This window comes from Egretta garzetta, unplaced genomic scaffold (assembly GCF_000687185.1).
Source record: "Egretta garzetta isolate BGI_Z169 unplaced genomic scaffold, ASM68718v1 scaffold112, whole genome shotgun sequence".
NCBI classification, from domain to species: Eukaryota; Metazoa; Chordata; class Aves; order Pelecaniformes; family Ardeidae; genus Egretta; species Egretta garzetta.
Window position 1 is genome coordinate 820,791 of NW_009258884.1, and position 14,660 is coordinate 835,450.

Here is a 14,660-nt window from a genome sequence, read left to right on the forward strand (position 1 = left end):
GACCGCACGTGGACATAGGCTAGACTTCGGAGTTAATGAATTAGTTAAGAGTACATTGTTTCTGTTTCTACTAGGTTTTAGAATCTTATTTCAAATTATAAATTTTGTGTATTCGATTGAAATAAAGGAGGGCTCTCCGGGTGTCTGCAGGCATGTGTACAGCAGGCAGCAAAGAACAAATAGTCTTTACAGTCTGCAAATGCCTTTGTTTTCTCTTAATTTGGACAAACATACATCCCTTAGAGAAGAGCACATTGGGAATTTCATATATAACTCTCAATTAAATTGAATCGTGTAAAGCTTATTTATATAAATGAGAAAATTAAAACCTTTTGGTTCAAGAAGTACACAGAACTAAGTAAAACTAATGATTTATTGTTCACAAATTAAAACCATAAGCGCGCACACTACAATTGAGCTGTAGTGTTTCTTTGTCCCAACACTTCTATGCTGCTGAAAGATGACAATTTATAATCTTTGAGTGAATAAAGATTTTTCTTAGGTCTAGGTATTTGTTGTATAATTATCCCATCTATGAACAAACCCACTGTTTGTTAATTCCAATATTCGTCAAGCATATGTATTTGTCTATGTCTTGCTCACGCGGCAGAAACGCCTATGTAAATTATTTGAGGTTAATATAAATTGCTTGTTTTCTTTATTTGTCACTGAATATCACGGCAAAGTTTCAAAACAATGGGGGTTTTTCATATTTAATGATTGAACTGTGTGAATCAGGTCCGGGAGTTCCAGAGGAATATCAGCTCTGCTGTATTTCAGCCTTTGTTTTGGCTCGTGTTAAAATTTTTGTCTCCACAGTCACTTCTGTGCAGTTTTCCCAGCGCTAACAATTATCAAACAAATGGCTAAATTTGTAATGCAGTTTTTTTCAGACCCTTGCTTTTAATAATCTTTCTTCAATACAGTAGTAAGATCAATCCTTAACTGGAGAGAAGGGAGTCTGTAAACTTTAAAAATTTATGGGTAAGCACCTGCACCTTTGTTTTTGAGGGCAGAAAATGAGATGACAGTGTTCAAGTTATGAAAGAAGATGAAGAAGTTTTTGCCGAGATTCTGTTTTTCCTTGGTTAAATGTGGAGTGGTTCAGTAGAGCGAGTCAGGATGGAGGGACAGGAATATATTCCACATTTAGAGTTGATGCAGATCACTTTTCGCTTGGAGGAGGACAGAGATTAAAGTTGCTACTATTATTTTTGAGCAGCCCAAAGATGCTTTTTGCCCCTTGCCAAATATTTATGACAAAGCTCTGATTTTTGCTGTAGGTAGCACTCCAGTTTTTAAAAAGTGACCTTGAATGCTTGCTTACGGAGGTTTTTTGCATTTAGAGGTGGACTTCAGAAACTCATGTCCCATTATACCACATAAACAAAACTTGTATGTTCTAATTCTCACCTTAGATTTTTAATTAACACTCATTTTCTTTGGACTTTTTCACTCCACAGGCAATTGTACAAATTTCTGCATGCTTGCGTGTTTCTAGATTGAACAAATGCAGTTGCATTCTGGTATTTGATATATGGTTGTTCTAGACAGTGTAAGAATAGCAAAAAGTTAAAAATTGGCATAGCTCAGACACAAAGCATTGAATTTATTATTTTAGGAAGGTACAAACCACCTGCAATTGCCAGTAGAAGACCCCCGTGCAACAAGGGCTTGCTTGCGCCTTGTCTGTGTGTGTGCCATTTGTGCCGATGGAAGAGGAATTACAGGAGTGCAAGAAAAAACACTAATCACCGCAAAGCTTTTGAAGAATTTGAGTTTTATTATTCGCTATCCTGCCTTACAGTGAAATTCTTTGGAAATTGAAAAAACCTCTCTGTTGTAACAGCTTCACCGACGTGCAAGAGGCTGCCATAATTTCCAGCGTGATTTCAGATTTTCAAAAAATTAAGCTGGAAGATAAAAGATTACTTTTGAGCTCAAATTCCTGGAAATGTCCCTCCGGACTTAAATTAATCTCATCTTGGAACTTGATGCCAACGCAAGAGGTGTGTGACCTAGAAATGAAAAAAGAATAGGGTTTACATTTATAGGACATATTTGCTCCTGTAACTTCAAGGCCATTTTTAACTTGGGAAAAAAAAAGACCATATGTGTATCTGTAATAAGCAGTACGGCGATGGCAAATCTCCAGCAAGGATCACTTGTCTTAGAAGGCGATAGCTCACAAAACGCTGCGTGCTCCCAGTACGGGCAGTGGGAGTAGAGCTTGCTTTGCCTGTGGTAAGGCTGGGACCATCGTTACGGGATCCCGCTATCAAAACCAGACTCTCTTTAAATGCCTGCTTTTGTGATAGGTGTGGTACATAAATGCTATTTTATTAAATAGCAAAATAAATTACTGAGGTTTGACCTCAGCTAAGGCTTTATCACTGTTGCCCTGCTGGTGAACTCTAAGGCAGAGCTTTTTTGTGGAATTCAGCATGTCGTCACTTTTTGGTAGAAAGAGTTAATGCTGCGGTCTGAAGCTGCACTGAAACGTGTGTTGTTGCAAGACCTGTGCAAAGCTGTGACTCCTCGGGAAAAGGCATACAGCGTAGGACCAAAACTCTTCTTACATTTGAATTTCTTTTTCACTGCCAACCCATCTTGAATGTCCAGTAAAATGTAAGAGCGTTACGCAAGGGAGAAACACGGTGACGAAGCAGGGTGGGTGCTGCTCCCTGAGCTAGCGCTTTTGCAGCTTCCCTAATCTTGACAGCTCTACTAGTTGCCCCTGGGATAGAAAGAATAAAAAAAAAAAAATGAAAAAAAAAAAAAAATTCAGAACAGTCCATAAAGTTCCTGTTGGTTTGAAAGCAAAACCATCTGCTGGAGTCATGAACAGTTTGTTAGCCGAGTTCAGTAACAGGAAAGCCTGCAGTTGATCAGCTGTGCCCTCAGAAACCGGCCTCACTGCAGTCAGTAGAATTTATTATAGGAGAGTCAGGAGATATGGGGAAGATTAGGGCAACGGCAAAACGTGTCAAAATAATAGTTTTGTTTCATCGGTTTCAAATATAAACTTCACCAGTAAGGACGAAGTGTGGGCATTACGGTTTCATATTCAGGTGTTTGCTGTGGCTCAGCTGTTTGTAATCCAGGAAGGTACGTGTATTTTCTTAACATGAGTTTGATACGGGCTAGACAGTCACATCCGTAAGTCATCGGATCGAATCTGTCGCGGGTCTAATGAGGCAGATGAGTGGAGTTTCTCTATTCTCTTGAAAACTGATGAACGCACAGGACTGGGATAACCTCAGCGGGGGCCGAGGTGTGCATGCGCACATACGCGCTGGTACCAATCGTATCGATTTTGATGAATATGGCAGATGCATTGGGTCTCGTGGGAAAGACTTGACACTTCTTAAGAATATGTCCTGATGTATAGAGCACTTGAAATAATTCTTCAGTGAGGCAGGCCCTGAACCAAACTTGGTATGCTCCAGGTTTTAGAGATACAGAGGTGTTAGAAATGGCTCCATGGCTGAGGCTGGGTTCAGATACCCACTTACACAAACAGGATGAAAATCCCTTTATTTCATGTAGTGTATGGATTTATGAAAACCCTGTGCTGTTTATATTATAGAGGCGCCGTTCTGTATTTGTGGTTACAATTGTGTCTGCTTTGCCATTATAAACTCCTATTATTAGGGGTTTACAACATGGCTGTAAAAATTTGTAGTGGATGGAAACTTGACACATAAAGGTCAACCATGTAATAATATAGTTTTTATAAATAAATTTTAAATAATAATACGGTTTTTAAAAATCAATTTTAAAAACAGAGTCATTTTTCGATTATGTGAATATATATAAATACTGGTTCTAATTTTAGGATTGTCCGGTATCTTAACACTATAGCGTAGAACTCTCTTGTTCTACCAAAGTAAAAATACCGTTGTTGCATTGGCTTCTTTTGATTTGCTTTTGTGGTGTCTGCTCTTCCCTCAAAGTGGGTATGATTTCTTGGTATTGAATCCAGGCCTCCAACAGGCCCCTGACAGTAAACAGGTACAAGAAGAAGAAAAATACCACCTGTCTTATTGTCTGGGGTCCCTGCTTGCGTTTTGCTTTTTCTGAACTCTTTCAGCTTTCTCGAGTGTGAAGTTTTAGCTACAGCAATGTACTGGTACCGCCATAGAAGGCAAAGCAGCTAGACTGTAAGCTTTGCTAACGTTTTTCAATGACTCAAGGACCAGGAATTATGAAATACTAATTGTTACAATAATGAGTCTGTGATTCTCCCTCTTTGTTGTGGTAGCATTTGAACACTGAATTGTGATTTTTCCCCGAAGTTATATTTGTGTATATATATATGGTAATCATTTTAAAAGAGGTTGAAAGTTATATTTGTGTATATATATATATATGGTAATCATTTTAAAAGAGGTTTGGGATATCAAGCAGAGCTGACAAACTTGGCATTTTTCTGTTGCAGTGAGTCCACCTAAGATGAATGAGAGTAGTGAAGAGAGGAACAAAATTAACTTAGTTTTGCTCTGTGAATGGAGGTTATTTATTTGTACTGGTCTTTTGAAAACAGGAGAGACTTGGGTATTTAAGCAGTTATAGTAATGTAGGATTTTCATGGTGCTGTCAAGAAAAGGTTTGCTGACGAGCACTGTGGGCAGATCTGATATTGAGTCAAAGCAAAGATTTACCCAGCCTTGGATCTCTGGTAGTGACTGGAAGCAGATGCTCCAACATCCGGGACTTTGGAGGTTATGGGCTTCTTGGAGGCTGTGTCTGGACTGTTGTGTTTAATAGCCACTGATGAATTTGTCCCTCAGCTTGAACTAATATATCTCTCTAGTTATCAGTGCCACGTGCAGCTGAAAAAAAGTGTTTTTCTTGTCTGTCCAAAATTATTATGGAGTATTTCTATAGTGCAATGCGACACCTGAATACAGAATTTCTGGCATTTTACACTCCAGTGAAATAATCTCAGTATTTAGTCTTTGTGGCAAATTAAACATCAAACTCTGCTTTATTATGGATTCTTAATTAATATATTGTTACTCCTGTAATGAAAAGGTGGTGCTAAGATGATAATGAAGCACTTCCAGTTAAATTGCAAAAAAGTGAAATCCTAAAAATCAAGTCATTTGTGAAACCAGCTTGAAATTAACTACATTCATGTCAAAATGAGAGCACTAATTCAGTTCACGAAGTCTTGGAAGTACTCTGTGTTCGAAGTCAATACACATACCAGTGCCTCAGGATAGCTTTTGTCCGTGTGCTTTAGCATCGTTCAAATCTTGAAAAGTTTCTAGAAAAGGCTTACACCATTGACGGTGGCATTTCTCAGTGTTAAATTCCTCGAGACGGATGGTTGTTGTTTGTATTGGGCTGTTCTGTGTGTTCATTAAGTACTTAAGGTTAAAAGAAGAAGAGCCCATTGGGTTATCAGACTGGCTCAATGTATACGTTCAAGTCAAAGAACAGAAATCTTTTCATCACTTTTAATGTCAATGTTTGAGCTCTTTCTGTGCTCCAACATACTGTCACTGATTTAGGAAAATATATACATTGCTGTACCAATAACTTACTGAAAAAGCTTTTTTAAAAAGCATTTAAGAGTAAATCTAATTTTTCAATTTTTCTGGTTTTTTTCAGTGGTTCCACCAGGGAGCCCCGGGCCAATCACTCGGCATGAGTCATATGACAGCTTAGCATCTGACCACAGTGGGCAGGAGGATGAAGAGTGGCTCTCACAGGTAAGCTTTTGGGGGGATTTCCAGTTCAGGAGTGAAACAGTAAAAGTATCCACTGGAATTAAACTCACAACTTCCCTCAAAATGGAAAGCAAGCTCCCAGTAGGCCATGGGTATTGCTGTGTGTAACTCTGGCTTCACTCCTGACTTGACGTGATACGAATTTGATGGTCTTCACATTGCATACAAACTATACAAGCTATATTAAAAACCATTTAAAGCCCCCATCATTACCAGCACAAGTCACATCCTTGGGAGGTTCAGGATGAAGTAGGAAGTTCAAGTGGGCAACAGAAAGTTACCTCTCTTTTTTTTTTCTCCTGACATCGTCCTGTTCAGATATGGGTAAAGGAAGTTGGCTTGGCAAAATGACAAGGCCTTTTCAATGGTGGCCTGTGCTATACTTACTGCATTTTAGCATAAAAATGGTAGATTAACTGGTTCGCTTCCTTCTTCTTCTGGTTATCTGTTACTGCATTTCCTACTGATAATTCCTTTGAGTTATGGCTCGATACAAATACTATAGTGCTTTAAAATGGTCCTGCTTGGTGGAATATTTTTATATGAGGTTAAATCTTTGTAGTTTTATCCATTCTTCTTTGTTTCAGTCAGTGAAGCTTCTCTTTAAGAACTCAGTACATACTTGACTATTTGGCTCAAAACATAACTTCAGTTTAAGAATGTAGGTCACGAATAATATACTGAGAATTAGTTCCTGTTAGAAATAAAAGGTTAAATAAAAAGCAATTACAGCGTACCTGATACATGGAATTCACCCCAACAAATTAGGCGGGTTTCCTTTGGTTTGAGAACAATGTTGTTATGGGAGTGATGTACTAAATGTGTTGCTGGGGTGTATGGCATAAATGTGAAATATTCATGGATGTGATTTGCTTCTCCCGCTTGGTGAATAAATCATACACAGCATTTTCCTAAAATGAGAAGTTAAGTTTCCACATGTACTGGTCTGGGAGCAGTATTCACTGGGGAATCTATTCATGTGAACTCACTTACCTGGCCTAAGATTTCGATGTGGCTGCACATTGATGTATCTTATTCACTTACGCTGTCTCTAATTTGTCAGAGCATAAGGATGGTGAAACTGCTCGATCAGCATAGCCAACCGGAATTCCATCACTGAGCTCACTGGGGCCAAGATTTCACCCATAGTTTCCCCCCTGTCCTCTCCAGTACTGTTTGGATAGTTTAGCTCATTTTACTGTTCTGGTGACTGTCTCGTATAGTGGACAACCTCAAGAAAAAGAGTAAGGTAAACCTCCATTATAGGGGTGGGTTTATTACTAATTGTTGGAAGATATAAAGTGTCACAGGAACTTAAGACTGCTTGAACTTCATCACATCTGTCCCTTTGGAAGAGTAAATATATTTACAAGAAAAAGAAAATCCCAAGTGGTGTCAGAGAACACAGATAACTTAAAGAATGCTTCCGGAATGTTTAATTTTTGCTAAGTGAAAAGGGTGATGATAGCTCTTTTGAGCACGAAGATGCTAGCATTCTCTGAGCAAGCCACTTTAGATTAAGCCTAAAGTGCAAGTATGTTTTTCAAAATTAAAGTGTTGTTATCAACAGTAACAGCACGCAGTGAAAAAACACTGCCCTTCACTTCAACTTTTCAATTAGAACAGTGGGTAATGTGTGCTGTCAGTGTGAAGTAGATACAATATGTTTGTCCTGCACACAACAGGAGAGTGAATAGGAACATCTGGCCGTAGCCTCAGTAAAATTGCAAAGGCATCTGTTTACCTCTCGGCTCTGTGACACTGATGGTTTCAAGCTTAAAATACACAGATTACTTTATCTGTGGCCTAATTTACACTGCTACATAAAAGCTACTTGCCTCAGAAACGTCTACAGTCAATCTGAGTTACGCTAAGATAAATGCAAAGATGGAAATAGTGCTAACTAGGCTGTGCATTTGTCGTCTTATGTTAGCAGAGAACTTAGAACAACATTATCCAGTGTTTAAAATTGCTTCTTAAAGAGTTGAGAATTGCTGCTAGAACACATCTATGTCATAGATACATACGAAAAAATATTTTCACTAATTTCCTCACTAAAATGCATTTTTGCTGCGAAGCCAATCATTGTTTTAGCAGAAATTGGTAGGAATTTAATAGTCTACCTTTGTCATCTTAAATGTATGAGTTCACCAGAGCTTAGTATTTTCATTTCATATTTCCTCTTTCTGATCTTTAAAGGCTCTTTTTGGTTTTTAAATTATATTACAGAAGACTTATGCATTGTTTACCCCTTTATTTACAAGGCCAAATTTTCCTGATCATATACGTTGCCAACAATGTAACCATCTTAGATTTTCATGGTTGTTTGCATTCCTGTAGTTGGCTTATTTAAGAGTTTGCCAGAATTGATACTCATCAGGTTTACAGTTATCAGCATGAAAAGACATTTTAAAAATATTTTGGATGCTTCGTTTACTGAAATAACTTATTTTTCCAAAATTGATATTTAGACTTTCACTGGGAGCCAATACCTAGAGGAAAACCTGAGGTTTTGAAATTATTGTTTGTTAGACACCGTCTGTATTCTCTGTGCCTTTTGGAAGTAGGCGTGGAACCGAGAAGCTTCTGGCTCTGTGTGTATATCTACACATACAGCTACATAGCTCATATACACCTATTATTTAATGTATATGTAGGTGTTCATTGCAAGCAAACACCCTTCTATTTTAATTATTGTGGGTTTGGTTAAATGAATGTATATATGTGCATGTGTAGCTGCCCTTCTAAACTCCATGGCTGCGTATATATGTTTATGTTACATCTGGATGGTAGGGAGTGCGACCTGGGCTGTTCAGTGTCTCGCAGCGCACGTCGTGTCGTGCTTTGCTACAAATCTTGTTGCTTTCCAGCAAGATGGTCTCTGCCAGCGGTGTCCTCAGATATGCCAACAGTAATTATGAGCCCGGATTTGAAATACAGTTCGCACTCTATCCATGTGAAGCAGCGCTGTTTAATGTGTGAACTTTGAGAAAGCAGCCGTAACAAAGCTGTAACAGCTTGCTTTTAAAAAGTGCATCCCTTGACCTGGTCAGGGTTGAGGTTATCTGGGGGAGGTTGACTTTTCGGTTCCTCTGTCTACTCCCTGTAGATGCAGACGGAAATGTGCTCCCCTGTTTGTTACACCACAGGGGTAGCTTTTTAGCGTTTGAGTTATAGTCTGTATTTCATAACGGCAAGGGGAGGAATGAAACGGGATAAGGGGAAGTGATAGCCAGGATGGAGTATCGGTCTTCAATTTAAGAAACGGGATGCTATGTCCTCAAGCTTGTGGTTCGAGGGCTTTCAAGGCTCCACAAGAAGCTCTTGGCTTTGCCTAGAGCATCGCTCTCTAGCAAAGGCATCCCGAATTTTCCCTTGTTCAGCATTTCTCCAAACTGATGGCACAAACCACTCTTTTTGCTTGAGAATAGCAGGATTCTGGGGGTTCAGTGTATCAAAGGAACCATTCAATGTACTGCAGGTTTTTGTTAAGCATTTCCCCATCTTCCCACAGGTCGAAATAGTGACTCACACTGGGCCTCATCGACGCCTATGGATGGGCCCACAGTTCCAGTTCAAAACAATCCATCCGTCGGGCCAAACTACCGTCATCTCATCCAGTTCCTCAGTGCTGCAGTCGCATGGGCCAAGCGATACCCCGCAGCCTCTTCTGGACTTCGATACAGATGATCTTGATCTCAACAGTCTCAGGTAAAAATAAAATCAGTTTCCAAGCTGTTTCACATTTGTTGTGTGAATAATTTGCCTCATGCTTAAATGAGGCCATCTGTGTAGAACGTGTAATAGTCCAGATGAAAGTCTTAGAAGAGCGTGTGACTTCAACAATAAAAATTCACCCAGGCCGAGCAGCTTAGATTCCTTTCTGCTGCCGTTTCTTGGGTAGATGACAGTGCAAGACAGTACAAGGTCTAGTGGCCTTGCTCAGCGTCGTCTTGGCTTTCACATTTCTACATTGCTCAATAAATTCATTTTCTCAGACATGAGTGGGAGCGTTATGCCATAGATTTAGATGCTGACTGTGAAGCGGTCAGTGTGTTGGAACAGTAAGTGAACTTCTGGAATGTTTTTTCTCTCCCTGTTTTTTTTTTCCCTTCCTTTGCTTCCTTCCTTGTAATTCTTTTTCATGTATTTAATTCATCTGGTTTTGGACATTGGCTGATTTGGAATTGGGGTCAGGAGTGGGCCTTGGGAAGGGAAGGAAGGAGAGCGAAGGTAAATGTGGGTTTATGTTTACTGATAGCTAGTGATTTTGTACAAGTACTTTGTGCACCATGTGTTTCTGTGTCCTGCCCAGTAACTCTCAAGATTTAACGAGTTTCCATGCTTCTGACTCTGCATGTGATTTGAAGTCCAAAGTTCTGTGGTACGGACTTGGATTGTTTGGAACTCTGTCTGAAACTCTTAGGAGTAAAACAAGAGAGATGGATAATATGACTAATCCCATTAAAGCTGGGCAGATTGTCCTTGGACTGAAAATACATGGGTTTTGAAATGTGTGATTTCTTCTTGCATGTAATTACTCCCACAAGTAAGGATATAGCTGTCAAATATGTTTTTTTTATTATTTATTCTGTATATACATATGCAGAAAGAGAGAAGAAATTTAAAAAAAAAATCAATATAGGTATGTTACAAAAGGCACAGACAATTAAAAATGTGTCTTTTCTCCTAAACTGACAAAGAAAATGCTCCTGTTCAGGAGGGCTATAAAGGCTTTTTAACCAGTTTGGGTGGGGTGAACTTTTTCCTTTGAGGCTTTCTGAGAGCTCGTGTCTGAGACAGTTTGGGGTACTCACTTTGTGTAGAGTCTCAGTCTGCCTCTGGATGGATTATCCAGATCTTGGCTCCACAAAGCAAAGGAAAACAAAAGTTTTCAACAGTGGGCTGATTTAAAAATAAATAGTTGCTTAATTGGTTCAGCTGATTCAGGTTTGTGATTTAATTACAGCCCTCCTGAGCAATGATTTGACACAGGTGGTAACTATAACTTATTATTTAGGATTCAGCCAGTTCGTTCAGAACCTGTTAGCATGCCGGGGTCATCGCGTCCAGTTTCTGATCGCAGAGGAGTTTCAACGGTGATTGATGCTACCTCAGGTAGAAACACATTGATTTCATGTTTTCTTTGATATTCATGCTATTCAGCAATCTTGTCTTGTTGTGTCTGGTAACATGTTTACTAGCTGTTGCCATATACTTAAAAGGATATCATGATTTTTGGCTGCACAATACGGTAAGTGCTGTCTCGTACAAATACTTGACTGAAAGCTACCATAATGATGACTTTTTTCCCCTCTTGCCACTCAAATCTGATGTCACAGCATTGTGATAAGATATGAACACAATATTTACATTAAGTTTAACATGAGCTATAGAATGCTAAAAACTGCCTAAACTAAAAAGCAGAACATTTGCAAATACTAACACTGAAATGCTTTTATTAATGAATGCCTAAAGCATAGAATACTACAGTTCTATCTCATTTATAAAATAGCTTTCATTGAAATGTAATCATAAATGTAATTGATTTCTGTGAACAGTCAAGACAACAGGATAGTTTATCTAATGTTTGTGTAATAGGCACATTTTCGCTACTCTGCTCTAAAAGAGTGTGTAAATTTAATACTACAGTGGTTATGTTAATATCAACATAGTAATATATGTACTATAAAGTTGGGTTTTTTTTTTTCTCAGTGGTGGGGTATAGTCTGTATAAAGAAACAAGGACAGCAGAGCTTTATATTCTAGTACAGCTGTACAGCGTCTGAAGGGTCCACGCAGCAGGATTTTGTCAAATAAAATCTCTCACAAGTAGAATTATTAAACACACAGCATTAGTCAAACAGTCAAGTCAGAGAGGATTTTAATCTTCAGCGATTTGAAAATCCCTGGAGACTGCTGATTGGATTGAGGTTAAACTGTAAAAAAAGAGACTGTAACACATACGGAAACTGGTTTCTGAAGGTTGTTTTAAAGAGAGTTAAAATAAAAGCTCCTGTTTCAGACTCTGTTTGCTATTGATATAAATTCTGAGTCCAAGATACTGTATTGTTTGCCAAATTAATTTATTTGGGTATTACAAGATATTTCTTACATGTGTTTATAACGGAGTTCAGTAATAACTAAATTTACTTTGGGTATTGAGGGTTGTCATTATAAATTCCATTTTCAAATATTTAAAACTTGTTAAATTAATTCACATTGAGCTTAGACAAACATCTGATGCTGGTTATTTAAAGGGAATTTTATTTGTTTTAGTACATGGCAAAGTAATTTTGAAAATAATTGTTTGATACAGAATAAAACATAAATGCATTGGTTATGATTTTTTTGGGCTAGTTCATCTATGCCTATTACCCTAAAAGGTTACAGGCTTGAATCATAGGAGTGCTTCTGTCTGTCTGTCTGACACTTCAGATTCAGAGTGATTAATGGCATGGCTCTTCTTCACTATCAGTGTGGCTCTGTCAGCTGATACAGATAGAGATATCTGGGTTATCAGGGGAGGGGGGGGGCGGGGGGGGGTATTTTTTTCCTCTTGTGTGTGAATGGAGCAGCGCCATTATCGATAGCAGGGATGTGTATTAATTCTGAAATATAACTGTTCTGTAACCGTAATGCCTTCTACAACTGGGTTATTCCATCTACAATAGAAGCAATGAACCACGTAGGACCATACCCCTTCCATGCTAAACAGCCTTTCCTGAAGTGTGGATGGGGCCTTAATATGAACTGGCTCATGTGAATGTGATGAAGCTCTATTGGTAATGCCTTTAACATGTGTGTCCATATTAAAATTGCCAAAGTCAATTCTATATACTGTTATGACACTGAAAATATATTTACTGTACAGCAGTGACTCAGTTTTGTTATAACACCTCATAAGTTTCTTATAAACAATACATGGATTTTGTTAGGGATATGCTGATAGTATTTTATTTAACTTCGCTGCCAGACAGTGTGGATTTGAATTGGGTTTTGATTCAGGGACTTTACCATCTATTTGCAGTTTCCATATTGCCTGATCCTCATCCTTTCCTGTGCAGAAATTATTGGCCCAAACTTAGGGTAGATACATCAGATTATGTGTGATGGCATAGGGGTGTGAAATCGGCTACGGAGTAAAGGAGACGCAGGAAAGAACGTGCACTGTTTTTCGAGATCTCGTGCCATTCTTGTAACAGAGCCCAGCAAAGGGAAGACGAGTACTTTATGGTTACTTTCTTTTCTTCCCACCTCCGAGATGTGTAGAAAATTACATTAAGCTCAGCTCTGAATCTGAAGGTTTTATTTGAAATGCTGTTCGTGTGTGACATTGCATTTTTTGTGTTTATAGTCAACTACTGTAAGTATTCTCATTTCCTGCTATTACAAGGCGTGCCCTAAATGGCTTACATTCTTTATGAAAAACAAATTTATTGGAAAATACGTTTTTAGGTTTGAAGGATTTTTTTTTTTTTTTAAGCAGGTCATAAATTTTTACTGCCTAAGCTGAACCAGGAAGTGATTCTTCAGTTATGACCCATGCATTCAAGTCTGTGGCACTTTATGAAGATGCTTATCTGACTGTTTGATTGCCTGTTGCTTAGAGATGCAACCAGCGTGGCGCCTCTCCTTATCTAACTCCATCACTTTTTCTTCCTATCAAAAGATTTCAAGTACATGTTTATCATCTCCCATTATTCTTCTACCATTCTTGATAGCTTCCTTCCTTTTCTCCCCTTTGTGACAACTCTGAAATTTGTGTGGTTTTCTAATCACGATTTTCTTGTGTCTGTAAAACTATGGTATACTAATGACAATATTCTCTCACAAGATCATTTGCAGAAGTCTTCATTTAAAAAGTCCAAAACTCTAATACATGAAAATGAATCATGAAAGTGTGCGATGGCGTTTTCAAGGTGGATGGCTGTATCTGGAAAGATGGCTTGGATAAATTAAAACCCCACATATTTCAATATGGTTATCTCAGAATTCTGCTAAAATATTCTCTTGGGGATTTTTTGTGGTTTTTTTTTAATTGAATCTTTAAGAATAAAGTTTGCAAAAATGTAGTCACCTAGAGCTACTGGACATTTGTCCCTCGATGCACACATTTTGGTCATATGCATCAGAGAGAGAATGTACCCTCAAGGATTAAATGCACTGGAATTCCAGATGCTATTCCAGATTGGCAGTTAGAAATGTTAATGGGACAACACTGAGTTTAAAGCTGCGTGAAGCAGGAAGCCTTTAATAATAATGCAGTAAAAGAACCGCTGCTGTCCACCTGGCCGATGCACGCTGTGTGAGGGAAGCAGGCGCGCCTGCTCGTGTGTCCGTCCTTTCCAAAGAAGGGCTGAGGCTATCGGCTGGTTGCATTGGGTTTAACAAAGGTGGGGTAAGTGTTAGTAAGCCAATTCAAAATTTTATTAGGCACCAGGGATGGAAGAGAAACCTTACAAGTGCCCTGTCTGCAGGAGATGCTGCAGCTGAAGGTCACGCTCTGTGCACAACCACCCCTGAGACAGAAATCTGTGTGACCAAAAAAAAAAAAAAGTTCTTGCAGAATGAGCTACCTCTGTTTCAGAAGACCAACCACTCTACAGGCATGACTTGAAAGCTTTACATTACCTGTATACATTGAATACTGTTCCTTTCTTTGATGTGACTAGCTTTAGGTATGATTTTCGGCTAGCTGAGGATGTCTGCAGAGTGATGGGGACTAATCTAGAAAATTGAAGCAGAGGCTAGATGTGTAACTGCATATTTCCAGGCACCTTTCTGAATTGTTATACTGTAACCTGTGGATGAATGATGCATGTCAGCTATGTTACATACCTGAAAATCAAACCTGATAGAACTCTACTACTAATAAGTAATGCAGAAAGGAAGGGGTGTAGGAGGGTTAGGGTATCTGCA

General features: G+C 38.7%; 1 protein-coding gene across 6 annotated transcripts in view; it reads left to right on the forward strand.

Annotated features, from left to right (window-relative positions):
- Positions 1–14,660, forward strand: part of BCAS3 (BCAS3 microtubule associated cell migration factor) — a 384,390-nt gene that overhangs the window by 168,461 nt on the left and 201,269 nt on the right. For 4 of the 6 annotated variants that reach the window (XM_035889526.1, XM_009633926.2, XM_035889529.1 and 1 more), the window contains 3 exons: positions 5,620–5,720; positions 9,253–9,449; positions 10,759–10,856. In XM_035889526.1, the coding sequence (XP_035745419.1) occupies positions 5,620–5,720; positions 9,253–9,449; positions 10,759–10,856 (396 nt within the window). Of the gene's footprint in view, positions 1–5,619; positions 5,721–9,252; positions 9,450–10,758; positions 10,857–13,224; positions 13,698–14,660 lie in introns of those variants that run through there. The other 2 variants (XM_035889527.1, XM_035889528.1) reach the window with 2 other exon arrangements.